This window comes from Amia ocellicauda, chromosome 13 (genome assembly GCF_036373705.1).
Source record: "Amia ocellicauda isolate fAmiCal2 chromosome 13, fAmiCal2.hap1, whole genome shotgun sequence".
Classification (NCBI taxonomy): Eukaryota; Metazoa; Chordata; class Actinopteri; order Amiiformes; family Amiidae; genus Amia; species Amia ocellicauda.
In genome coordinates this window covers 30,479,402-30,503,686 of record NC_089862.1, presented here as the reverse complement: position 1 = coordinate 30,503,686, position 24,285 = coordinate 30,479,402, and the positions used below count along the sequence as shown (strand labels likewise).

The 24,285-nt window shown below is 36.1% G+C and overlaps 1 protein-coding gene across 1 annotated transcript; it reads right to left on the bottom strand.

Annotated features, from left to right (window-relative positions):
- Nucleotides 1–543: 543 nt before the first annotated feature.
- Nucleotides 544–24,235, bottom strand: chrnb3a (cholinergic receptor nicotinic beta 3 subunit a). Its single transcript, XM_066720587.1, has 6 exons — nucleotides 23,894–24,235; nucleotides 13,257–13,408; nucleotides 6,177–6,221; nucleotides 5,164–5,273; nucleotides 3,800–4,685; nucleotides 544–3,280 (listed from the first exon to the last, which is right to left on the bottom strand). The coding sequence occupies exons 1-6, from the start codon at nucleotides 23,946–23,948 to the stop codon at nucleotides 3,152–3,154; spliced, it is 1,377 nt and encodes a 458-aa protein (XP_066576684.1). The 5' UTR covers nucleotides 23,949–24,235; the 3' UTR covers nucleotides 544–3,151.
- Nucleotides 24,236–24,285: the final 50 nt, after the last annotated feature.

The following is a 24,285-nucleotide window of genomic DNA, read 5'->3' as shown; positions in this document are numbered from 1 at the left end:
TACCTCGTTTCAAAGATTCGAAGCAGATTCAATATAGTGGATGCAGATTTCCCTTTTCTTATGCACTGGGTCTTGATCCCCTTGATCCCATTTTCTGGACATACCTTTCTGTGCTATTCATCAATCCATCCATTTTCAAAACCGCTTATCCTGGTGAGGGTCGTGGCGAAGCCGGGGCCGATCCCAGCAAGCATAGGGCACAAGGCAGGAATACACCCAGGACGGGAAGCCAGTTCATCGCTGGGCTTTCTGTACTATTGAATCCTTGAAATGTTGACATTCAAATTCAATCAGACAATGCCTGCATTCGAATGTAGAATTTGTCATAAGATAATGCATAGGAATGTACAGTTTGTATACAATTTGAAAATCATTTGAAAACTAAACCTCCTTACCAAATGGACTAAAAAAAGGACTGATAATTATCTAGTCACAATTATGAAAAATGTTGAATAGTTTCTCAAAGGCAGCAAACATAAACACAGAAAACTCATCCATCCTCAACCCAATCCCAGATGGGATAAAACAAACAAACAAGAAGGGTACTATTAAATATCCAATTTTATTACTAAAAGGCAGAATTATATTTCACAGTTGGACTGTCAATGTGTGGATAAACGGATTACAAGGATGAACCTTTCTGAATGTGACACAAGTTATAACACCTTTATCACAGTAAGCAAAATGGGATGTAGTGCCGAAATGCCAAGCAGATGTGTGTTGTTGGGAACCAGATTGCGTCCATATTACTTATGCAAATCCTTAATTTAAAGCTGCTAGGCACAAATGTAAAAAAAAGTATAACACAAAGGTGTCCTAGACGTGTATTGGTAATAAATAAATAAATATTTATTCTATTCATTTTGGAGCAGTGAGAAATACTTAAACACTATCAGTATGAGTTTAAAAAGGGACAAAATAAGAAGTAATATTCTTAAGCCTGAACTGAATTATAGGAATCACTATGCAACAGACTTATTTTCATCCTTTTGAAAATCACACTGTCTATGGCAATGCCAGTGGGACACACAATCCAAAATAAAAAATGTATAATTTCTAATAAGCTACAAGAGGCCATGTTTGCTATAAAACCCCATATGATGAATAAGGTCAAAAGTAACTGTAAATTAAAACAAACAAGTTGCAACAGAAACATCTCCTCGCCTTTTTCGATACATAACTACATACAATTTCTAAAATACAACTATTATTTATTTCCTGGCAGACACTCTTATCCAGGCAACATACAGGTTACAATGAATGTTATACATTATACGCAGGTATAATGCTTTCAATTCACCCATTACTATCAATTTAATCTCTGCTTATTCCTATTGTGATGGATATGATTTAACTATTCCCAGAATGCAGACACATAAGATAATATGTATTCATAATAAATGACTGTATAATATGTATTGACACCAGAATATTAATAGTAAAGCATTAAATGATCACATTTGTATATTATTATGCACATATTTTGTTATGGTACCTTCATATATAGAACATTCATATGAACAAGCCATAAGGTTATATAAAAATATACTTCATTTCAATTCTGAAGTTTGGTTTCATTGCTGATTTTTAAAACGTTGTTTAATTAAAGTATTGTAATTGAATTGAAATTGAATTCAAAGATCAGTGAGTGTTTGTTACCACCTATTCTGCTTCAACATTCTCCATGGTAAAAGAGTAAGGGTCCGTTTTGTATTGCAAGATCAACTTGCTCAGCCTGCACTGGAAAACACAGCACTGACATTCTGCCTCTAGTCAGTTTAAAGTTTGACATAAAGCATTACACAGTTTGAGTTTTAAAGCTTTATAAAGGCAAGCAGACTAATTTAATTCAATAACTGTTGTAAATCTGTTACTGATTACAGAGTCATAAAATCATACACGAATCAATCTTCTGAAAATCAGAGTAGAAAGACATTAATACATTTAGAGAACACAGTTTTAAATGGAAAAAGCAAACCCAAAATATGTGATCGTATTTAACATTGCCCAGGCTGATATTAGCCTAGTATTTTGCTGCCATCTTGTGGCCCCAAATAATACTAAAACCTGACCACTCTGTTTATTGACAGTTTCTTTCAAAGCATTTCATTTCGATTTCTTCAAGTTTCTTTAAAACGAACATTAAGCAAGAAAACCTGACACAAAACAGAATTGTAATACAACAATTTTGTTTCATGTTTTGGAAAGAAAAGGCATATTAAGACACAATTTAGTTTTCTATCATATTAATAAATTTAGTAATAAAATAATGAAAAAAGTGCATTTACCCCAATTCCACTATTAAAAAGAATGTGTGCGTTATATTTGCCTGTGTCATTTTTGTGATCATATCCTATTTCTGCTTTTCATGTTGCTGGATTGGTTTAATCTTCCTTTGGTCTTGATGCTGAACAGGTTTGTCAACAAAGGCAGGCAGTTTTCAATTTGGAAGCACATTAATGCCATGATATCCACCTGCAAAGCGGCTGTCTTGCAATTGCCTTTTTGTAAACTGTACAATGAAAGAGCTTTCCTTCAACACTTGCTATTACTTCAAAAAAAGGACCATTTAATTAATTAATCACACATTTGAATCTATTAAAACCTGTTTGCTCATTTGTAATCTATTGTGTGGAATCACGACAGCATGCTCTTCTTGCAAATTCACATGATGGCCTACATCATAAAATCTCTTTAAATGTCACCAACGTTAATTGTACAAATTAAACATGATAAGAAAATTCCATTAAAGTATTCACAGTCATACGTTAATGCAAGGTTCATAATGTATTTATTACAAGTATATATTCTATTAATGTATGAATAAACTAACAATTTTAAAACAGTGCATTGAACTGAGAGCTGCATTTTCCTTCCCTGTCATTTATCTGAGGGCGACAAACCTTTTCACTGCACATTTTCTTATCCTTACCATTTTTGGTGTCTCAAATTAATTCAGTATCATCAAAACCAAAGAAAAGCTGCATTCGGAAATTGGTTAGTTAAAAAATAAATAAATAAAAATCTCCACTATTTTACATCACCAAAATGAACTTGTGTTATAGATGGAGATGATTATCTTTTAATATGTATTTTTTTTAAATCTTATAACCTTAATAGTGAATTGTGTCCATTTCCATGAAATTGGGTTTTAGGTAGTTAGATACAGCGTCAAAGCTGGTGTGAAAATCAGGATGGTGCCAAGGACAGACACGGTGAGGAAAACCCACAGGAATATACGATCCAGCACCTGGGCCACAAACTTCCAGTCTTGGACAACCTAGAACAAAATAATAAAAATGGGGGAAGTCAGTTAGTAAATCAGTGAAAAGTTGTTTTCCTTAGCAAAATTGTTATACACAATGTGGTATTTGCAGTGCATGTGGTATCCTGAAATAAGTTATCTGATAAAGCTCTGATTAAATGTATAAGACTGATGAGTCATTTAAACATTTCTGTGTGATGGCATAATCTAATTATATAAATACATAAAATAAAGACACACACACACAGAAATGTACTCGTCAAACCTTATTAGGATGATGATGACTTTTGAATCCGTCTTACCACCCAATTTTATTTTATGAAATCATGTTTTATAGAATCAGTGTGGGGGGGAAGCAATGCCTTTAAATTGAAGTCGTAGTTTCTTTTTATTTTAAAAGGCTGGTGTGTTCAAAAAGGCCAGTTTTTTGCAATATTTCCCCAGTAAATTTAACAGAACATATAATTATTCCACAAATATGCTATCAGCCATTACTTGCTGTATTAGAAGAAGAGCAGACATGGCCGTTCTTACCTCTCTGATGAAGTGCTCCTTCTTAATATGGCTCGATATATATCGCACCGAATTTGTCGCTTTTTCCAGGAGGGCCAGCCACACCTTGTTCTCATCTTCCTTGCCTGACAATGGTCTCTTTTTCCCTGCCATCTTAGGCTTGGCGTCGGGACTGTTGAGTTCGATCTCAGGGTAGTGGTAGCGGTCAGTGTGGCCCCTCATGCACAACAGCTTAGGGAGCCTTTGGAGGAAGAGGTTCTTCACCCAAGGAGACATGGGGTGATAGGTGGCCGAGGATCGATGGTGGACGTTGATCACAAACACCGTGACGATGATGGAGAGCGTCACGAAAATCATGATGAAGAGCAGGTACTCCCCGATGAGAGGGATGACTTTGGACGAGGACGGGATGATCTCCTCTATCACTAACAGGAACACAGTGAGAGACACCAGGACTGAGGTGGACAACGACAGCTTCTCCCCTTCATCCGACGGCAGGTAGAACACCAGCACGGTGAGAAAGGACAGGCCGAGGCAGGGGATGATGAGGAACAGAGTGTAGAACAAGGGCAGGCGCTTCAGGATGAAGGAGTACGTGACAAAGGGGTAGGAGTACAGGCCGTCCTTCCGGTTGCCCCTCATTCCGGTGGCGTTCAGGATCTGCCACTCTCCATTGTCGAAGAAGTCCTTCCGATCTACGTGGTCATCCAGGAGTATGAGGTCGACCATGTTACCGTCATATGTCCAAGAGCCGAACTTCATGGAGCAGTTCTGCCTGTCAAAGGGGAAGAATGTGACATCCATTGTGCAGGAGCTCTTATAGCTTGCCGGGGGGGTCCACGTGATCGTGCCATTGTACTTCACAATCACTTTAGTCATCAAGGAGCCTTCGAAACGTCCGTCCGCACTGCAGAAGAAAAGACGACTATCAACAACTGCAGGCATTTCAATGAATACTTGTTCTGGAAAAGGACAACCATATATCTTTCTGGATCTACTGTATGTCAAGGTTGAGTTTGTTGTTTTCTTTATCTTCCCACGGATGAGTTACACATGCCTGTGTATTTACATTACTACACGTCAAGATTATGTTTTCAGGGGCACTAAACTGGTGAATGTTAACTTAAGGGGTTAAGTACAAGGGAGTCCCGAAGTACAAGTCCTTAAATAACAGAAACAAGTGACTTGTAGTGCCTTACACTTTTTATATATCTTTAGTCATAGCATTAAAACAGAAGGCCTTCTCTCCAAACACAGATCAAAACACAGATTCAATGTTCCAACCTAATAATGCCATTAGGTGGCAGGCTCTTTGCAAACACAGCTAATGTGCTGAGTGTGATAAATAAATAATGAAAGCTATGCAGAATATAAATCCAACTCACTTCTCATATAGAACAATATCAGGCAGCCAGATGGTTTCGGATGGGACTCTAATGGAAGTGATTCCTCCATATTCCTCCGGGTTCCAGCGTAGTTTAAAATCAATCCACTCCTAAGACGACAAAACCGTTTTTGTTTTTTTCTTGAAAATCTGCACTCACAGTAAATATTTCAAAATGATCACTAATCAATAAAGCTGGAGTAGTAGATGGGAGCTGTAGATATCAGTAAGTGGATGTTCATATTCTATTAACCACTGATCAGATCAGTCTAAAACCTCAGAAACAAAATATGTACATTTGATCTTTTTAATTTGTTTTATCATTGTAGATTGACAATATTCTTGACCTGCAGACTGACACAAATGAACTTACTTTTGTTGTGTTAACATGCATTAAGACTCAAAACATTTACTTTAAAGGTCAAATAGTTTTCTTGAAATAATATGACAAAGTAATACATTTCCTTGTTAATAATAAGATTATGAAGTGTTTGTTTGCTTTATTGCAAAAGTGTTCCAGAGGTCTACTTTTAATAATTTATAAATAGATTATAAAAATATCAGTGCTGAGAAATGACTGGGAAGACGTGTCTTACTCACTGTCTGAGCACTGTTCACGATGTGTCAGACATAAAGAGCAGATCACAGCATTACCCTGCCCCTGAAATGCTCTCACCTTCCTATTTTAAGTCTCATTACAGTGTAAAATAACACCAGTATGATACCATTATCAATGTATACCAAAGTGATACACACAGCTCTGTATTCTCATTGTATACTGATTGCCTTGTTACTTTTATAGTATTTTTTAAATAACTGTGGACAGCAGAATTACATTTGAACAACTTCAGGAAGGCATAATAAAAATAGATATCTTTCTAGTGACAGTTTAAATATACAGTTTTAACATCATACGCAGTTTGCTTTAAGAATCTGTCATTTTCTTGAAGAAAAAGCATCCAGGATACTGTATTTGAAAAAAGGCCAATGTGTACACAATATCTTACTCCTTACCTGCCATAGCCAGACATTTGTTGTCATGAGCTGATTCTTTTCATCCTGAAAAATGAGAGTAGAAAATTATTAACTTTGAATTAGTTACTTTCTCTGTTATTTCTCCTTATTGTGCAGTTGGTAATAAAGCTAAATTAAATACAAAGCAATTATGCTCTTGGATGTATGAATTATGTTACTTCTTAAATTTTAAATTGAATTACATTTAACTAGCTACTTGTAAATAAATAATAATTGTTTGTGAAATTTCTTCTGCGCTTATTCCTAATTCACATCTTCCATAAAACATATTTATGACAGTCAAGCTTCATGAACTCAGAAACAAACAACACAGGAGTCAACATTAATGGAAGAGATTTATACAAGGAACCTAATCCCTTTCATTTACTCAGCTGCTCTTATGCAAGATTTTTACAGGACAACAAGAAACAAACAAGACAAGAGACCTAAACTGTAGCATAAGCACGTTTCTTTGAACTCCACAAAAACGGATGAGTTTCAATGTGACTTAGGTGGTTTTGTAAAGGTCTGCCAAAGGGCAACACCGAATGCTTATCGCACAGTTATGAAGGCTGGGGCAGCGAATCTGAGACGGATTCTATTACAACTACGTTGGCTTCACTCGGATCATTAATTTATTAGGGAGAAGTTTTCGGAACACTGAACGTGCAAAAGCTTCGGTTATAGATTTTGTAGTCGTTAAACCCTGACTAGGCAGATGTGCTTATCAGCCACAAAGCATTGCACTTTACAACATGATAAGAAACATAACTGTCCCAGATTTCTAGGCACTATGTGCATTTTTATGCCAGGATGTAATTTGGACTAACAGTTCAGGCTGCAGATAAGCAAACACAAATAGCATTGACTTATTCTTTTAAAAGCTGTATGATTACATTTCCTTATATTGCTGAAATCTCACTTTTTGTTGAAGGCTTTTGGAACTTCTGGAACATGCCGGATTGTTCTAAAAGTCAGATTTGCCAGTGAAGCCACAGAGATCTAGGGATGAGTGTCATTGTCAGGGGATGGTAAAATTTGTCCGGCTTACTGAACACTGTCCTGTACTTTGTCTATAGAGCGATAGGATTTCATTGTAAGAATAACATGCCCGGTTCCGTATTTTACAAAAAAAGTTCAGACACAACTGGTAAGGGACAATTAGCACACAGGCCTCCACGTGCACCTTGTTAATTATAAGAGGTGAGATCCGGGGCAGGTCCACAGTTGTTCATTTACTTTCTCATCAAAATCAGCAACACACACACACAAAATTACAAAATAGAAAAGATGCACGTTGCTATGGAAGCACGGAGACCCCGGGATTGATGTTGGCTTCTGTGCACTGGAGTCAAAATGCTTCTGAATTCAGTTTGTGAGAACTAGAACATGAGGTAGGAAGCAGGGCACATCAAAGGGGATTGTCTGCTCCTTTTAATTAACTGGATGCAGTAATAAGACATCAAAGAACTTCTCATTGTGCCTTTAAAAACATGGCTTAATGGCCAGGGGTGCAGCAGCATATTAGTTTCTAGATTAGAATCAATGATGGAGATTTGTTTTCCCTCTTGACCTAAGAGGATGAGCCAATGTACGTCCTTACCAGAAATTATTTTGATCTTTGACAACAGTTTAAAATCGATGTAACTGAAATATTTTTAATTCCAACTTTGTGTTTGTATGAAATTAAATCATGGTCCAAGATTATTAATCTTCATCTTTAAACACATCAGTTGTAGAACGGCCATAACTATCCCTCGTTATCAAGATGGATATTGCTGATGTTGTTCTTCAGATGAGCTTCCCTTGGCATTCGCTGGAAACTTTGTCCATAAACACAAACAGAGAGACACACGGACTTTCCTATGACATCATGACCAGACATATTGACCCCTGGCATATTGGTCCATTCTTAGGGGTCAAATGACAGGAATAAAAAGGGCAATAGACTTAACTATTAATATTTAATTGTTAAGTGATGGCAATAAGGCATTACACATTAACATTTTACATTTTCAAGATGTTGTAGTTCATGTAGTTTTCCATGAAATCGAGTAAAGTACTTTTAAATGTCAGTGTTGTTGAAAGGTGCCCATAAGTGGTGGAAAAATCCCCTGAATAACGAACACATCCCCTGGCTTTCGTTCTCTCTTTAAACGAAAAACAGGAACATCAAAGGCACAAACAGGTCTTCAACTCTGGGAAAGTACCATGCGGTGTCACAAATCAGAAATTATTCAAATACTTTTCAACTTTAATCTTCAGACCACGTTATTCATATTTAATGCCTCCTGACGGACTTTTTAATGGCCCCATTACTCAGGCTTGGTGCTTGAAAGTGCACTTTAATCCTGAAGAAACACTTATCTTCCAGCACAACAGCACACTAAGAGACGAGCCTTAAGAATATGCCAAGTCTCTCAGTACATATGCCTTAGTGACTTTTTTACATATATATATATATATATATATATATACATTCATCCTCTACTGTATAGAGGATATGAGCCCTGATATGAACTCTTGCTCCATGAAATTTGCAGCCGATAATGTCATGACTGAATGACTGGAATGCATGAGGTAAATGTATTATAATCATGATAATGAAAATGATGGTTATTTTAACTGTAGCATAAAGGGGAGATAAGGGCATTCAACACACAACCGCAATGTGAAAATCGAACAATAAAGGCAATTAAAGCAATCAGATTTTGCATTCTCCCTGTACTTAAACTGACACTGGAATTGTCAGTTACAGTTACAGTTACAGTTTGAAAAGCATTACAATCACTTTCAATGTTAGTCTTTGATCAATTGGTGAATAGACTCTTCTTATAGAACACTGATGTTATAAATCACAGCATGACATGATCATATGGGTTTCTATTTCATATACCAATAGAATATGAAATAACTTTATCCATTATGTAAAGCAACCATGCTCTAAAAAGCAGCAGTGAAATCTGATGAATTATGAAGGAAATATGTATGGGAGAATTTCTATTAATAGTGTTAATTAGCGATAAGTCTTGAATGGATTCAGAATAAGGTCCATTATGTAAAATTATAACCCAAATCAGAAGGATACCATTAGACGTCTTGCATGTTTGTGTAAACCTGGTTGGAGAAAAAAACAGAATTTGAAACTTATTCTTACAACTCTAACTATTCAAGTAAACACACCAGCATTTTAATTAGAATTTATGTAGGGGGAACCATTTTAATTTTATTTAAATCAAGCTGCATGGAAACAGAACTTACTCCCTAAAAAGGGAAGAGGGGGTATGAAATATACACAACTACAACTTTAACAACAAATTTAGCAGGACACTTTATGGAAGTCTTTACCCAAATGGATTATACTTTTAAACTTTAGTCATTTGTTGTGTTCATCTGCTCAGTGTTTGGTCAGTTATGTCTTTAGAACGGAGAAAATTATAACTCAAAGCAGCAAATCCTTATGATCCACAGCACCAGGCCAAGAAAGATGCAGCGATTAAACATGGTGAATCACTTTCGGGTTACACAAAAGGTTAGGAAGGCCTCATAATTATACATCACAATAATTCAATTTCCATTTAATTACACTACGTTTGTCCCCAACACAGGGATTAAAAAATAATTATACCGCAATAAAAAAAAAGATTAAACCGGAAGAATTGAACAATCATGTAACTATTAAATGCTTGGTGAACAAGAACAAATTGTCTCACAATAGTGTGTAACTTACTTATTTAATGAACACCACCATTTTATTCAAGGCCCATCGATGTCATTAGGTTTATAATGGGTTGGAATCCTAGGTCTGGTGCTTCCATACATGCTTTCATAGCATACAAAAAGGAAAAGAGCTTCATGGGTTTCCACAAATCTACAATGTATAATAACTTCACAAACAGTATGTGGCCACATGCAAATCGTTTCCTTTGCCAATACAAGCAGCACATGTTTAATTTTCACATGTGAATAGGGCATCAATGAGCAAGACAATTTATTTATAGTTATACACTTTCAAGAGCAGTATATGGATTTTTCTGAAAGCTAAATACATGTAGTCAGCACAAAGCATGCACTACAAATACATTTATATTTGTGTACTGCAATAGCATTAAGCCATTGTTGGGTTTTGTGTGTACACAAACATTCATTGTTATATTGAATTCTGACAAGTAATTGAAACAGGCAGGATGAACTACAGATGTATGAACAGTGATGGAAAGACTGTAAACAATCAAAAGTGGCCAACAAGACCATGGAAGGGTGTAATGCTTGTTATACGTAGATCTTTTTTCTATAAAGTAGGAGGTATTGGAACACTGACTTGAGAAAGTTAATGAGCTGATGAATATTCGTGACCAGTGCTGCATCTCTGCTGGTTTTGCTGGCTCACACACTCTGTGGAGGTACAAGTACACCTGTCTTTCTTTACACCAGATGCAAACCTGAGGCTTTTGCATAGCTGCCCGTGTCTGAACACTATCCGTTTGCTTTACTGACTGAATTTGCTGAATTTCAGTTTGTGTAAATTGCCCTTTCTTCAGTACATTTATGATGTAGAGGCTTGTTAAAAAATCTTGCACAGGGAGTTATGAATTGTTTGTTGTAGGTTTTATGATCCTTGAAATGTCAAAAGTGGTTATTTACAGTTGGTCCTTGTTCAATAGCAAACAGAAACATACAAAATAAAAAGATATGTGCATACTTAGTGCTTGTACTCTGTGTTAAAAAAATGATGGATTATATCCTCCATTAATTAATGAAAATGTTATATTACTGAGTTTAGTTAGGGATTTGTGAATTTATGTTGTATATATACAGTATATATATATATATATATATATATATATATATATATATATATATATATATATATATATATATATATTATTTTTAAAGGCTATGTTCAATATATAATCCATCAAAGTTTGATGGATATTCAAATGCAGGATTATACGGCATTTCATCTGAAAATGAAGGTGAGAAAGCATGTGATTCTCAAAAGACAAGGGACTTCAACACAGATTCCCAGCAATATTAATGTAGGTTATTACACTGAACTGTATAAACAAGTCATTTTTCCTGCCAATAGCAAGGTGACCTCATTCTCCATTTCAAGATCTTAGACAGATCAAGATTAATGTATTTCAACAGAGCTTGCATACATTCCCACGTGCATCAAGCACTATCAAATCACCAGGCATGTTGATCTTCTGCCACAACACATCATATTATGAGAGGGGTATTGAAGGGTATTTTCCAAATAAATAAATAAATACCAAAAATGCAAACTCATCTGTTGAAGGCATCTGACATTCTGAATTTGAAATGTCTGGCAGGCTTTCATGGGATTTGCACTGCAGGTTGACGGCAATTGCTATGAAAACAGCATAAATAACGGAGTACAACTTGTACAGCTAAAGGCGAAGCAGAAAGGGCTTTCCTTCCTTTAGAATCCAGCAACATAAAATTGTAGGCTGGTTGTACAAAAAAAACAAAAAACATACTGTACCATAGAGATGTTTAAAATGCTTTTCAGTTTATCATATGCCTAAATGTTAGAAATACAGAGCTGGTGTGATGACAAAAATGCAAGTTACCATCAATGCATAATAAAATATTTGCAACGTTGCCTTCTACTACAGACCTTTGAAGTTCTTGGCCAATCAATGCTCAAGCCTACGGGACACAGCAAATTAACACTTTTCACATCAAAGGCAGCACTCGAATGCTGAATGGTAAATCCTTTGCAACACACCCCGTCCTCAGTCTTTGTTGTTACTAGTTATTATATTACCCCTTAACTACGAAATCATAGTACTCCCTAAATTTATTGTTGTTTTATTCTGTATTGAAAAAAAAAATTCTGGAGCCATGCAAGCAAACATTAAAAGACAAATATAATGATATAAGTGTGACCAATTAACAGGACATTCAATCTTTTCAACTTTTTTGTTTTCCCCCACTCTGTGTGAGGGCTACATGTTAATTTCACAATGAAAGCAGACACTATCAAATACACAGAACTTCAAACCACTGCCTTCAATCGAGCATTGAGGGTTTCAATTTTAGAAGCTCCCTTGTTTTAAACGGATAATCTGTTTTAGATTAAACTACAGTGGTGTGAACAAGAAAAAAAGATTAAGTGTATTTGGTTCTATTGTCGGGATTTAAATCACATTTCAGCATTCTACTATCTTCAGTTCCAGAACTCTCAGAAAATCCTTTGGGGTAATTTAACTCCTATGTTATGAGCTTATGATAAGTGCTCTTCAGTTAATAAATGCAAATCCTTCCCTTTTCTACTGGAAATCATTTGCCATGCTATATCACATGCAAATCTACACAGAACCCACCAATATAGACAGCATCTAACTATAGCACTGTTAAGCTTTTAAACACTGTGATGCTGAAGGATTACACGATGACACAAAGACAAAATGCAGTTTAGTTTTCCATTTCAAATGATAGACATGTTGTTCCAGAAATATGAAAAGATGCCATCTGTACTACTTTGGATTTCACTGGTTCAGCTAAAACAATGCTTTACCATTTTGACAATGGCCAACAAGCTGGGAAAAAACAAACTGCAAATATTAAATAAGTATATGTACCGCTTTAATTTTTATGCATGAAACAATATAAACAGTTTATTTGTTTCTTATTTGAGGTTTGTTCAATTAACCTATAATACTTGTACTCTTTTTGCAGTGTATTAAAACAACAAAGCCCGTTTGTGTTTTTTGCAGATTAACCATGTTACTCATCTATCCTTGAGCATCTTGCTGAACAAATATAAACATAGCTTTCTTTTCCTGTTCTGTTATTTGTAAAGGCAGATGCTAGGATTTCTGTTGGAAGCAGAAAAAATGATGTGTCATAACATGGCTGCATCTTCTAGTTCTGGGAAATAAACATATGTCTAATAATGTCACATCACATCTGAAGCACTTACTATCCATATTTTAGAGATTTAAACCTCACCATAATGGTACTTTACAGTGAAAGCATTATTACCTTGGTAGTGTCAGTCAGTGGGTATTTTGAAATGAAAAGCTAAAAAGATAGTGAAGATATACTCACCACGTCCACCAGCTGGGAAATCTTCAGTCCAAACTTCACTGTTATGGTGTCATTTGAGTGCTGAACGGGTCTCACCCATTTCTGATAACCTCTAAACAGATTTTTTAAGAGGGCATCTTCCATTTCCGCCAGAGAAACAAAATCTCCAAAAGCTGAAGAAAACACAGGAAAGCACATCAACATCAATGTGACAGAAGAAGACCATTTGCATCTGAAAAATTACGGGACTAAAATTGGCCATTTATCCCCATTTCAATAAATGTGATCGCAGCAATGAAGATGCCATGACATGGACATTGAAGAAAGTCATTAACTAATGTCAAATTTGGGTATTTACCAAGAGGAACCATATATAACTTATTTCAATAGCATGTACATTTATACTTTATTGTGGAAGTTTCTGCCCAGTATTTGGAGAGTCAGATTTTATTATGGGTTTACCTTGTCTACCCTAACAATTTCCATTAACATCAATATATTAATTGTGTCTGTAACTCTGGTGTAGACATTGTTAAAATATTTACTAATCATCCACAGAAAATTGTGTATGATATCTGAAATGCACAAGATTCATCAATTGGTATATCCCTATGAGTTACAAGGACAGTACTTGATAACTGTTTGTATTTCATGAAATAAAGGAGCTACAGACAAATCTAAGTACCTAATTATCCAGTCAATCTAGTAATGGAAAATGCATCAAATAAAAATGATTTTTCTGGCAGAGAACTGCTCTTTTGGTTGTTTGTATGTTTTTGCTTTTTTGCCATTACTCTTTATTTATCCCTTCCAGGAAAATGCAAAATGGCAAATCTCCAAAGATGGATGTAAAAAGCATTTAAAATACCCAAAGCAGTTTATTTTGATATCAGTCTGGGCCTTTTCATGAAGGCTGAATAACAGAGTTATTCCAGGTTATGTGATAAACAAGTTGCAAGATTTTCTGGTTAAATAAAAGTTTGACAACTAAGAAAAACCTGGATTAATGGTAATGTTGCTACACTCACTAGATAAGAAAATATAAAGTATTGTCTGAACATAAAACTTACAAATGCATCTCAGATGAACTTGGGGTCCCTAGATAGAGGTTTGTTCTTTTTGGAAACTGAAAGCAGCATGAAGTCTCTGAAGATGATACCTTCAGCTGACTATTTTTGACAAGAAAGGGTAGCAACAAAGCCACACGGGAATAAATACACTGACTGGCCTTACGTATGGTTGAAGAGTAAAGGCTGACTGTGATTACATCAGAGGAAACAAAATCAAATTCTAAATTCAGCTCTGAATACAGACTGTTATACAACACAAGAGAAATGCATTATCCTCATCTGAATGTGCAGCGCGACAAAGTCCGAGGCACACAAGCACAATGGTGACACCACAGAAGGACAGCAGCCTCACTGACTAGACAAAATATGATTCCAATAATCGCAGGCTTAAGAGACAACAAGCAAAAAATGTTAAGTGGAATTTAACAAATGTAAATGTAATGACCCAGTTTTTAAGCTCGTATTCTCTTCTGTACAGTTAATTAGCAATGATTTTGAAAAAATAAATTAGGCAGGTTGGAAACATTTACCAGAACTGTACAGCTTCATACTATAAAACCTCAAAGCCACTCCACTGATCTTGCTGAAGTGTCATGTGTGTTAAAAAATGAAAAGAAGAATTCTCAGCCTAAAGCAAACACGTACTTATATATGTTTTATGAGAATGTTACATGTGTTTTAAGTGTATTTTTTCTCAATATGCCTTTCTATGTATGCTATATTCCCTTTCAGTAGAAACAGCACAGGCTTTCATTTGGCTTTTGATGTTGCAAGAATTGTGTGTTTTTATGGGCAATTCAACCTATGAGGTTATTGTTTATTTGGCCAAGCTCTCTGGAGTGAAAATAAAACACTATTATATTAACTTTGAAACTTTATTCTAAACAGACACACTTCAGTAAAGAATTGGACAGGCCACCCAAGATTTGTTAGCAAAAATGCACTGAAAATGTTCAGTGACTGATTACACTTCTGTAAAATTACACATGCATTAAATAACAAAAGCAACCTAGGAATATATTTCAGTAAATGTATTTTATGAATTATGTATTTTCGAATGTATACTACTTGTGTTTAAATTAAAATGATAGTCAATGCTGGTTTCTACAATATTAATTATATTTTATGTAATTATATGCAAAACATATTAAACCATTGAAAGCATTAGACTAAAGACAATGAATAATTTAAATTAAGAAATCCGACTTTCTTTGGGCAGGCTGGGTTTGTTCTTTGCTAGAGGACAGCTTGCGGAAATCTTTCCAGCTCAGTTCCTTTGCTGGCTCAAAGCCTTTGCAGTAAGTATAATCAATTCATATGGCTTTCAATTGATTCCAAGACCCTATTAGAGATCAGTGTGTATTACCCTTGAACTTGAGCTTAAGTCTTGACAAGCACAATGCGCCTGCCCCTGAGTGTGCCTTTTGCCATTGCCAGGAAATCTCCAGAGCACACTCCTAAATGCATCGCACAGCTGAGCCCCTCGCTCACGCAATGGTGCCTTCATACCCCGAAGCCTATAACCCTTCACTGGCAGGGATTTCTAAAACCTTACTTTCTAAACTACTGAGCACTGCAGGTTTATACTGGCAACTCTTTATACACGAGCAAGGCAGAGATTCAAACACACAGACATTGAGTGCACAGTAATGTGGCTGAAACAGCAATGACTCCCAATATCTGATTGTTCGTTTGCGAACATTTGCTCTGGATTTCATAGACAGCCATTTTCCAATATCAATGTCCACTATTAAAACAGACATTAAAATAAGTCACAATATGAAATTTGCTTGTTAATGCATGTCCTTCCTTATAGAATGTGAGTGCAGGCATTTGTTGTCTTCTTTAAAATCAGATTTGTGTTTGTTTGTTTGATGACATTAGTAATATGATGCAGGCTTCATTGAATACAGATGAAAAATGGATTTAGAAGGTGCTTTGTAACTCCTAGGCCTACTAAATGAAGTTATGGTATAATATTCCTTGAAGCTACATCAACACTTCTGAGTTTAAGTGTGACAATGAGACTGGAGTTATGTAAATGTTTCTGTGAATTTCCACCTGGGGATCAGCTAGCAACTGTCTTTATACTCCTAATTATTATTGCTGTTATTATTATTATCAACAACAATAATAATAATAAAGAAATTACAACTAACATCTGTGATTGTGACTCTTAAGACGCTGAGGAATATAATTCAACTTTGCATCTGTATCAGACCCACGATACATAGCACAGCAATCAGGCACTGACAAGTTTTTATTGTTATGTGAAAGTATAATATATGGGCATCAGAAGCCACAACTAACCAACATTATAAAACTGCACTTGAAAAGCCATGCTCATATGACTTTTAGAAAGGATTACCCCAATCTATTAAATGTAGAATTCATGGAGCTTTGGTTTATACATGTGTTTTTGTTTAAATGTATATTTGAAATCAAAGTCAGTCATCAGCATACACCTGAACATTTTGCAGAACAAGAAATGTATTATTTCACATTTGCATTGTTCATGTTTTGTCTTACAGTAAATAAATTAGTCTGTGATGCAGTGTATATTCCAATGACAACTAAATTGATTTCTGCACTAGGTTTCTGCATGCGTGACCACTCTTTAAATCTACTAGCAACTCACCAGTGTTATAAATCTACTCCATGGTGTTAGTGTTCAGCAGATCTCCCTATGAGCAGATTTATAAGATGACCTTCCTATAAATTCTCTCCTACTACCACTCCCTCTGAGCACTTGAGCAGATAACATCTTCATTAAATATGCACAACAAGCATGAGTGAAAAATAGCTCCCTCTCAGGAAAAAAAAACAGGCCCGTGCCAGTTCTATGCACTTTCAAGTGGCAGGCCATTTTTATGCGGCAGGCTCTTGATGCTAGTACTTCCAGTTTAGAAGTCACAAAATCTTACTTTCCATTTGTCTACTGTTTTTTTTATAATTTACTTTAATTCTCAATTCTGATTATTTGTAGGTCCTCTTTGCAACCTTTTGTAAGCGGCTTGGTTACGGATGCTGAAATGCAATCTTTAATTTGAACTCCAGAATTCCTCAAACAGAAATCTGACACTAGGTTGAAGGCTATACAAGGGACACAAACAAACAGTTCTGTGACTTAAACCCCATATTTGTGTAGCTAGTTCCGTTATACTCCGCAGCCATTACGTTTGCATCACCATAAAGAATCAAAAAACAATGTATGGGTCTGGGTCTGAAACCAAATGTTCGTATTACATGCCTGGTTCTTTCCATTTGTAAAACTCAACATCAAGATCTTACGTGAACTCACAATGAGCTGCATCAGAAACTGAAACCCTTTCTTTTCCCCGTAGTGTCAGTGACAGTGCTGTGTCAGTACAATCGTTCCCTTTTTGAAGTCAGTGCAAGGTTTGGACAAGTATTTTAAAATGTTATTTCAGCTGCAAACAAAAGGTCTGGAGCTACCATTGTGTAACCTTATCATCTGTCCATGTCATTCCTCTCCCCCACCCCAGGTTATAGTGCGAAAGGCCAAAGTTAATGAGTATTCGTGAAAGGAACATATCAATTAATTATAAAACTAATTTAATTACAGCTCGAGTCCAACTCTTTCAGTTAGGTCAATTTGAGGCTAAGACAGTTTTATAAATTGCTTTGGGTAAACGAACCCTGAACCTTGATCCGACAGCCCTTTGAAGGAATACATTTCTCTTAAAAAGCTTCACAAGACACTATGAGTCACTGTTATTACCTCATTCCATAGCTCCTTGATCATAAAAGAACAACCTCTCTGGTAGTCAGTAATGAAGGTTTAATGAGAAATGCTTCAGTCAAACACGCATGGAAGAGATCAGTCAATCATAATTGGCGAATACTCTTCTGGATATTGAGCTTCCTGATTAACACCTTCTCAAATTCTGTAGATCAAAAAGAATGATTCATTTGTACGAACACACACACGAGATTGTCATGCAAGATTAAAGATACTGGAGCTGCTTTGGTCATTAGCAATAGATGTAACAAACCTATATGGGTGAATAAAATCACTTAAATTAATAATAGTCAGCTATGATCAGTCATTACAAACATGATTCTCAGATTTTACATACAAGCATTAATAATAAAGAAAGGTTAGTTTTACTTCTGACGAAGAAGAAAACCAGGAATATATATATTCCCCAATTGAACAATTTATTTGACACTGTAGCACTCAATTTATATTGCATACCAAAATAAAAATAAATAAAAAAATTAAACCGAATGATTCGACTATTGTTTTGTCATCTATTAAGCGTTTTAGTGAAATGTAAATTTGACTGAACGTCTATAAAGTGCTTTTTCAACAAGAGGTTTAAATCTTTAATACATACAAAAATAATAAATCAATATAGAGGGAAAGAAACATAATATACAGCACAGCTTCAGCTTCTGTAGAGGTAACACATGGAGCACAGAATAGGCTACGTAATGCATAAGCATGAAGGACTACCCATGACATTGCAGAACTAATAAACACAAAGCTATTTAATTTGTGTAAGGATATCTAATTGGGGTATCATGTGACAATAATATGGTTTAACCCAGGGATTCACAACCCTAGTCCCCAGATAGTCAGTGTTGTCTGCTGTTTTGTTTAAGTTTTTAGTTTTTGTTCCAGCTGACCTCTGAATTACTTAATTGGACCAATTATACGCCCAATTACCAGTAGCACAAATAAGCATGTTTTCTGCCTCTCTACACATTGACCAATTAAATCTCCTGAAAAAATGTGCAGGTTGATTCTCCGGTATAGTCAGGGAACGGGCCAAATGCATTAAAATATAATATCTATTTTTGTCCCAGATTTATCACTCAGTTATTAATTCCTAATGGGAAACTGAAAAAAGAAACTCATGATTGTTATTATACACAAGCTTTTTCCATTATAACGGACTTCCCATATTAAAAAGAGCAGCACTACATTTAACTTGATATATTGCTTGTGTACCTTGATTAGCTACACAATATACTGTTATACTCATTTTCACAAGTTAAAGTTTTTAATTAGGATATCCAACCTGCTACTAAGCAGTCAGTTTAGTAATTGTAATAATACATATAATAAATAAATAAAACACATTGAAGAGTGAAAATTGGGAAGGTGAATAAATACAAAAATAAATGACACTTGCCAATTAGGATCCCCATAAAAATCATATCAGAAAGTCCTCAACTAAAGGGACCTGACCTTCAGGTTGAAATAAGAATAATTCCTCACACTGCACCGTACATTGGCAGAGTGTGACTCAAGATGACCTCAACACTGTCCTTTCAAGTCAACCCCGGTACAACTCACATCTTTGGGTCAATTCCTTTCTTAATGAGACAAATGTCAAAAGCTGTTGCACTAAATGTAAATAACCAAGCTTACACAAGGATGATTACCGAAAGGACTCTATAAAACTTTGGCTGACACTTCAATTTATGTTTGATGCTACTGCAAATAGTGAGCCGTAAAGGTAAAGAAAATCCATCCATCTTTGAGGGTCGTGGGGAAACCGATCCCGGCAGGCATAGGTCGCGAGGCAGGAATACACCCAGGACGGGATGCCAGTCCCTCGCTGGGCAAAGGCAAATCAAATGTAGGTGTAAAAATATTTACATTATGTATCCTATTTTCACTCTTTCCTTATGTATAACTTAATTACTAATAATGTTGCTAAAAAAAAGTTGAGAAGTTTGCTTCGCTGTTCTTTACTTTCATTTGTGGGCAATTCAGTACATAAGTAAATCTAATTGTCTGTACTTTATACACTGCAGTCTGCCCTGTAATGCTGATATACCCATTAATGTGTATTAATGAAAGTGGTTATCTTCAAAGAAAATATTGGAATAAAGATTGAGTTAGAGGTATAAGCAATATTTTTCTTGTGGTATTTTTTTTTCAATTTTGACACAAATGCAGGATGATCCTGGATTCAAAAGCACAGATCATTCAAGAATTGAATGTGAATAGAGGATAAACAGCATTATCTACCATTTAGATTAATAACTTTAGATAATAATGTTATCTACCATTTAGATTAATAATCCTAATGCCAGTAGTCTTCCTCTATGTTAGATTACACATTGATCATCATGTCCAGGTTCCCGGGGGACAGCAGCCTACATTTTGTCATAAAATAATTAAATAACCAATAATCCTGTGGACACTCCTACCTCTGCCATACATGGTTTCTTTCAGCTCAGAGATCTGTGAGGAGTTAAATAAAGCAGCATCCTTTTAGGATTGATTGATCACTACTTAACACTGTTCAGTGCAAGGACCAATTGCTGACAGCAGTGATATAGAATCAGAACATCAGAACATTCCCTTCCATTAACTTTTAGACTTTAAACAAGATACGTGTGCTGTCTTTTGTGATGCATGTTGCTCTAAATGGAAAACTCTTCTGGTGTTGTCCAGGAGTTTAGGGAAATATCAAATAAATAAGAAGAGGATCAAGGCATTAAAAAGTAGATTGTAAACAATTGTGGAAAATGTGTAGCAGCCTTCTTATTAGGGTATTATAGTCTGTTAATTTACTTTCAACCTTGTGCTAAACAAATTAAATAAACCTATCTGTCAAAACACAGCTCAAGAGTAAAACAACAGTAGGAGGTGACTGCAGTGACTATTAACCTAGAACAGTGGGCACTGCACATCTTGCTGACCCAACAAGTCTGGTTTGAAGTTTGTACTTACAGGTCACTCAGCTCTTTAGCCATTGTGGTGCTTTGTGTTACAGTGCTGAGGACCCAGCTGGTTTGTATCCCTGCCAGGCCATAGGCCCCGCGTGGCCTCATTAACCTCATTCTGAAAGCTGAATTAATTCGTTTTTTCAAAACAAAACAACATGACACTGTTGCTCTGGATAGAGTTTGAAGAAGTGTGACCTGAGTGATATTAGAGCAATCAGCTGCCAGCAACCCTTGTGCTGCAACACCTTTCATATGTAGTCTTAGACAAATGGATTTGCTCTCTCCGTTTGAAAGCTACACATTTCATTTAGCTTAGTTAAAACTGTTTTTAATCACAATTCCCATTAATATATACTCAGCTAAATATATTGAATGTATTTAAGTCACAGGGTACCAATACTTATGTCAAAAACACTATGATAACTATGGAGTTTCAGATATAAGCATTGTCCCCATTCCAGGTAATCTTGACTTTAATCTTTATTTTCACAGAAAAATAGTTAAAACAGACTGTTGTGGTACTGAAATAACTTCTATGTAAACTACTTGGACAATACAATGACAATACATTCTTAATAATGTCTGCCATGATCCCTGGTATTAGAAAGCTTCACCACATAAATTTAAATCTCTATAAAATGCAACTAAGGAATCCCACAAATCGTTTTCGTTTATACCGCAAAGTAAAGTGCATGTACTTAGACTGTCAACATGCTTTGCCTCAAGCCAAAAGCAGAGAGATGAAATAAGAAGGTATTTAAACAATTTCATGTTTCCTAGATGTCAAGGACAGAGAAATGTCCAAAATAACACAAGTGACATCTCAACCCTGCCTCTGTGATTCTGAACAAAAGTATACCCTTGAGTGTGGTTCTCTGCCCAGACCGCACTGGTAAAAACTCCACAAATAGGTACCACTGTAAGACATTTTGAATAAATGTGCCAAATAATGATTAAGATAATGATGATTATCATCATCATCATCATCATCATCATCACAAATGTAATCAAGAGGTGCCTGTAATTTGTGGTGCCTGCCTCCTACACATTGTGCAGATGAAGTCACCAATACCAGGAAGTGGACTTGCAATCCATTCCTGGTATAGAATTTGTGCAACAGTGTCATAAGAACTGAACTGACTGGCGTGCTTTCAGATTGGGGATTTTGCTCACGGATGCTCATGGGGTTCTGTTCCAGGAACTAGCTGGACTGGTGGGGAGCTGTGCTGGCTAAACTGCTGTCTCATTTAACCAAAGAGAGTCGGGTTCCAGAATAAGACCGAGTACTCTACATTTCTGAACTCACAAAATAAATAAACAAATAAATAAATAAATGAGGAAAGTTTTGGCAAACACAAGAGAAAATGTAAATTCTAATATTAGTTCAAAGTGGTGCGAATACTTTGTTAAAGCATGATACTAACTTTCGGTGTTCATGTCTGGGAAAAAATATGTTAATGATGTTTTGTTATGACATGACTACAATCTGCCTTTAAGAAAGTGAATCTGACCTTTGCAAGTATGTGTGTGTCATATACAAGCATTTCAAGAATGAGGGGAAAGAATGTACCTTTAAATATTCAGTTAATAATCCAATAATCCCTTTTACTATTAGTTCAGAAACTTTAAGACAAGATCATTTTAAAGTTGTACATTTTTAAAAGACATGATAAAACAAAAGATCAGTTCTAAAAGGTTATACAATATCCTTGCAGAGAAGTGTCTTTTAAATCCATCACCATTGCCTTAGATATATCACTAATATGTAAAATATTAAGGCTATACATGTGATTGCTTTATCATTCTCCATGTCAATGCTACTATGTAACTCTTTAGTCCTTAAATAAAAGAATGGTTCTTGTTAAAAGGAAAACCATGTTCGGCCACAGTTTATGTATCTGAATATCATGATAGAATTTCAAACACCAAATGGGTCACAAAAAGGTGACTCTTTTACTCTGCAGAACAGCTCGACCTCTCAAGTTTGCAGTTTATGAGAATGTCAGATGAGCTCCTATAGTCCTTGAACCCTTGTTATATTCATTCAGGATGTGTGCCAATGCAATAGACAAGCATATTTCTCCCTGGTTCATTATTTATTTAGCAAAGTACAACCTTGAAAATGTGCACTTTAAAAAGTTAATCAGGTGAAATGCTTTTCTGATTAAAGCTATAATCAAACAAACAAAATATTTAGCACATCTGTAGTTGCATTACTGTTCACCCACTTCGCAGCTGTTTGCCATTTTGAGGGCCATGGCTCAATCGATTCTCTAAATAAATAAAACAATGTCATATGCTCGGAAAAGTATATTCTACTATTAAAAATAAAAATACTTAACTAGATATGGTGGGTTATTGCACTTAGGCAAGACAGTGATGTGGTTGTAACGATGTATCCCAGGTGGTGGCGCTAAACATCTACAACATGAATGTCTTGTTTTAAAAACATAGATTTAAACAACACCATTTATTTCGGTCGTGGCAAATAAGTACAAGTACAAGTAGTTAATACTATATAGGTATAGCCTACTCAAAGATACATTGTTTTAAATGGTGACTTCCGTGTAACTAGCCTGCTGTCGCCCAGTGCTTTATGAAGGAAGATGTCCCGCATACCTAAATCACACATCATCCATTTTTATTCCTTCTGCGGATGCTTTCAATTCTATGCCATGAATAAATCAATAAATAAGTCTCACAAAGCACCGTTAAAGAGTTATAGGGAAAGACTACTACACAATCTTGCGCTGCAATAACTTTTAGTCACAGTATAATTTAAATCAGATCCTCGCGACAGCCAATTATAGGTTAATTGACGGCTAATTGCACTGGTCAACGCAAGGGCAACACGGCGCAAAAGTCACGGACACTCACCTGAGCCCGCAGCCGCGCACAGAGCTGCGCACAGCAGCAGCACCGTGAGCTTCATCGCCCTTCGCACAGGTCTGTCCCGGCGCTTACATACTCGCCGTGCCGGAGGACAGTCCAACACGCACGGCGCAATGTAGCGCCCACACGGCGGCAGTGCAAAAGCAAAGCGAGATATAAGGGGTTTTAATCCGCTGCAAACTCTGATTCTAATGATGTCTTGATCGATTTGCCATTGGCTTCCCCGAGCTGCCCGAGCAGCCGCCGCAATGAGACGCCTCGGTGCCGTCGAGGAGCCGGGGGGGCTCCCGCAGCCAATCACCGCCGCTGCATGGGAGACCACTGGCAGGACTGGGACGCAAACAGATGGACAGACAGGGTATGAAAACAGGCGGTAA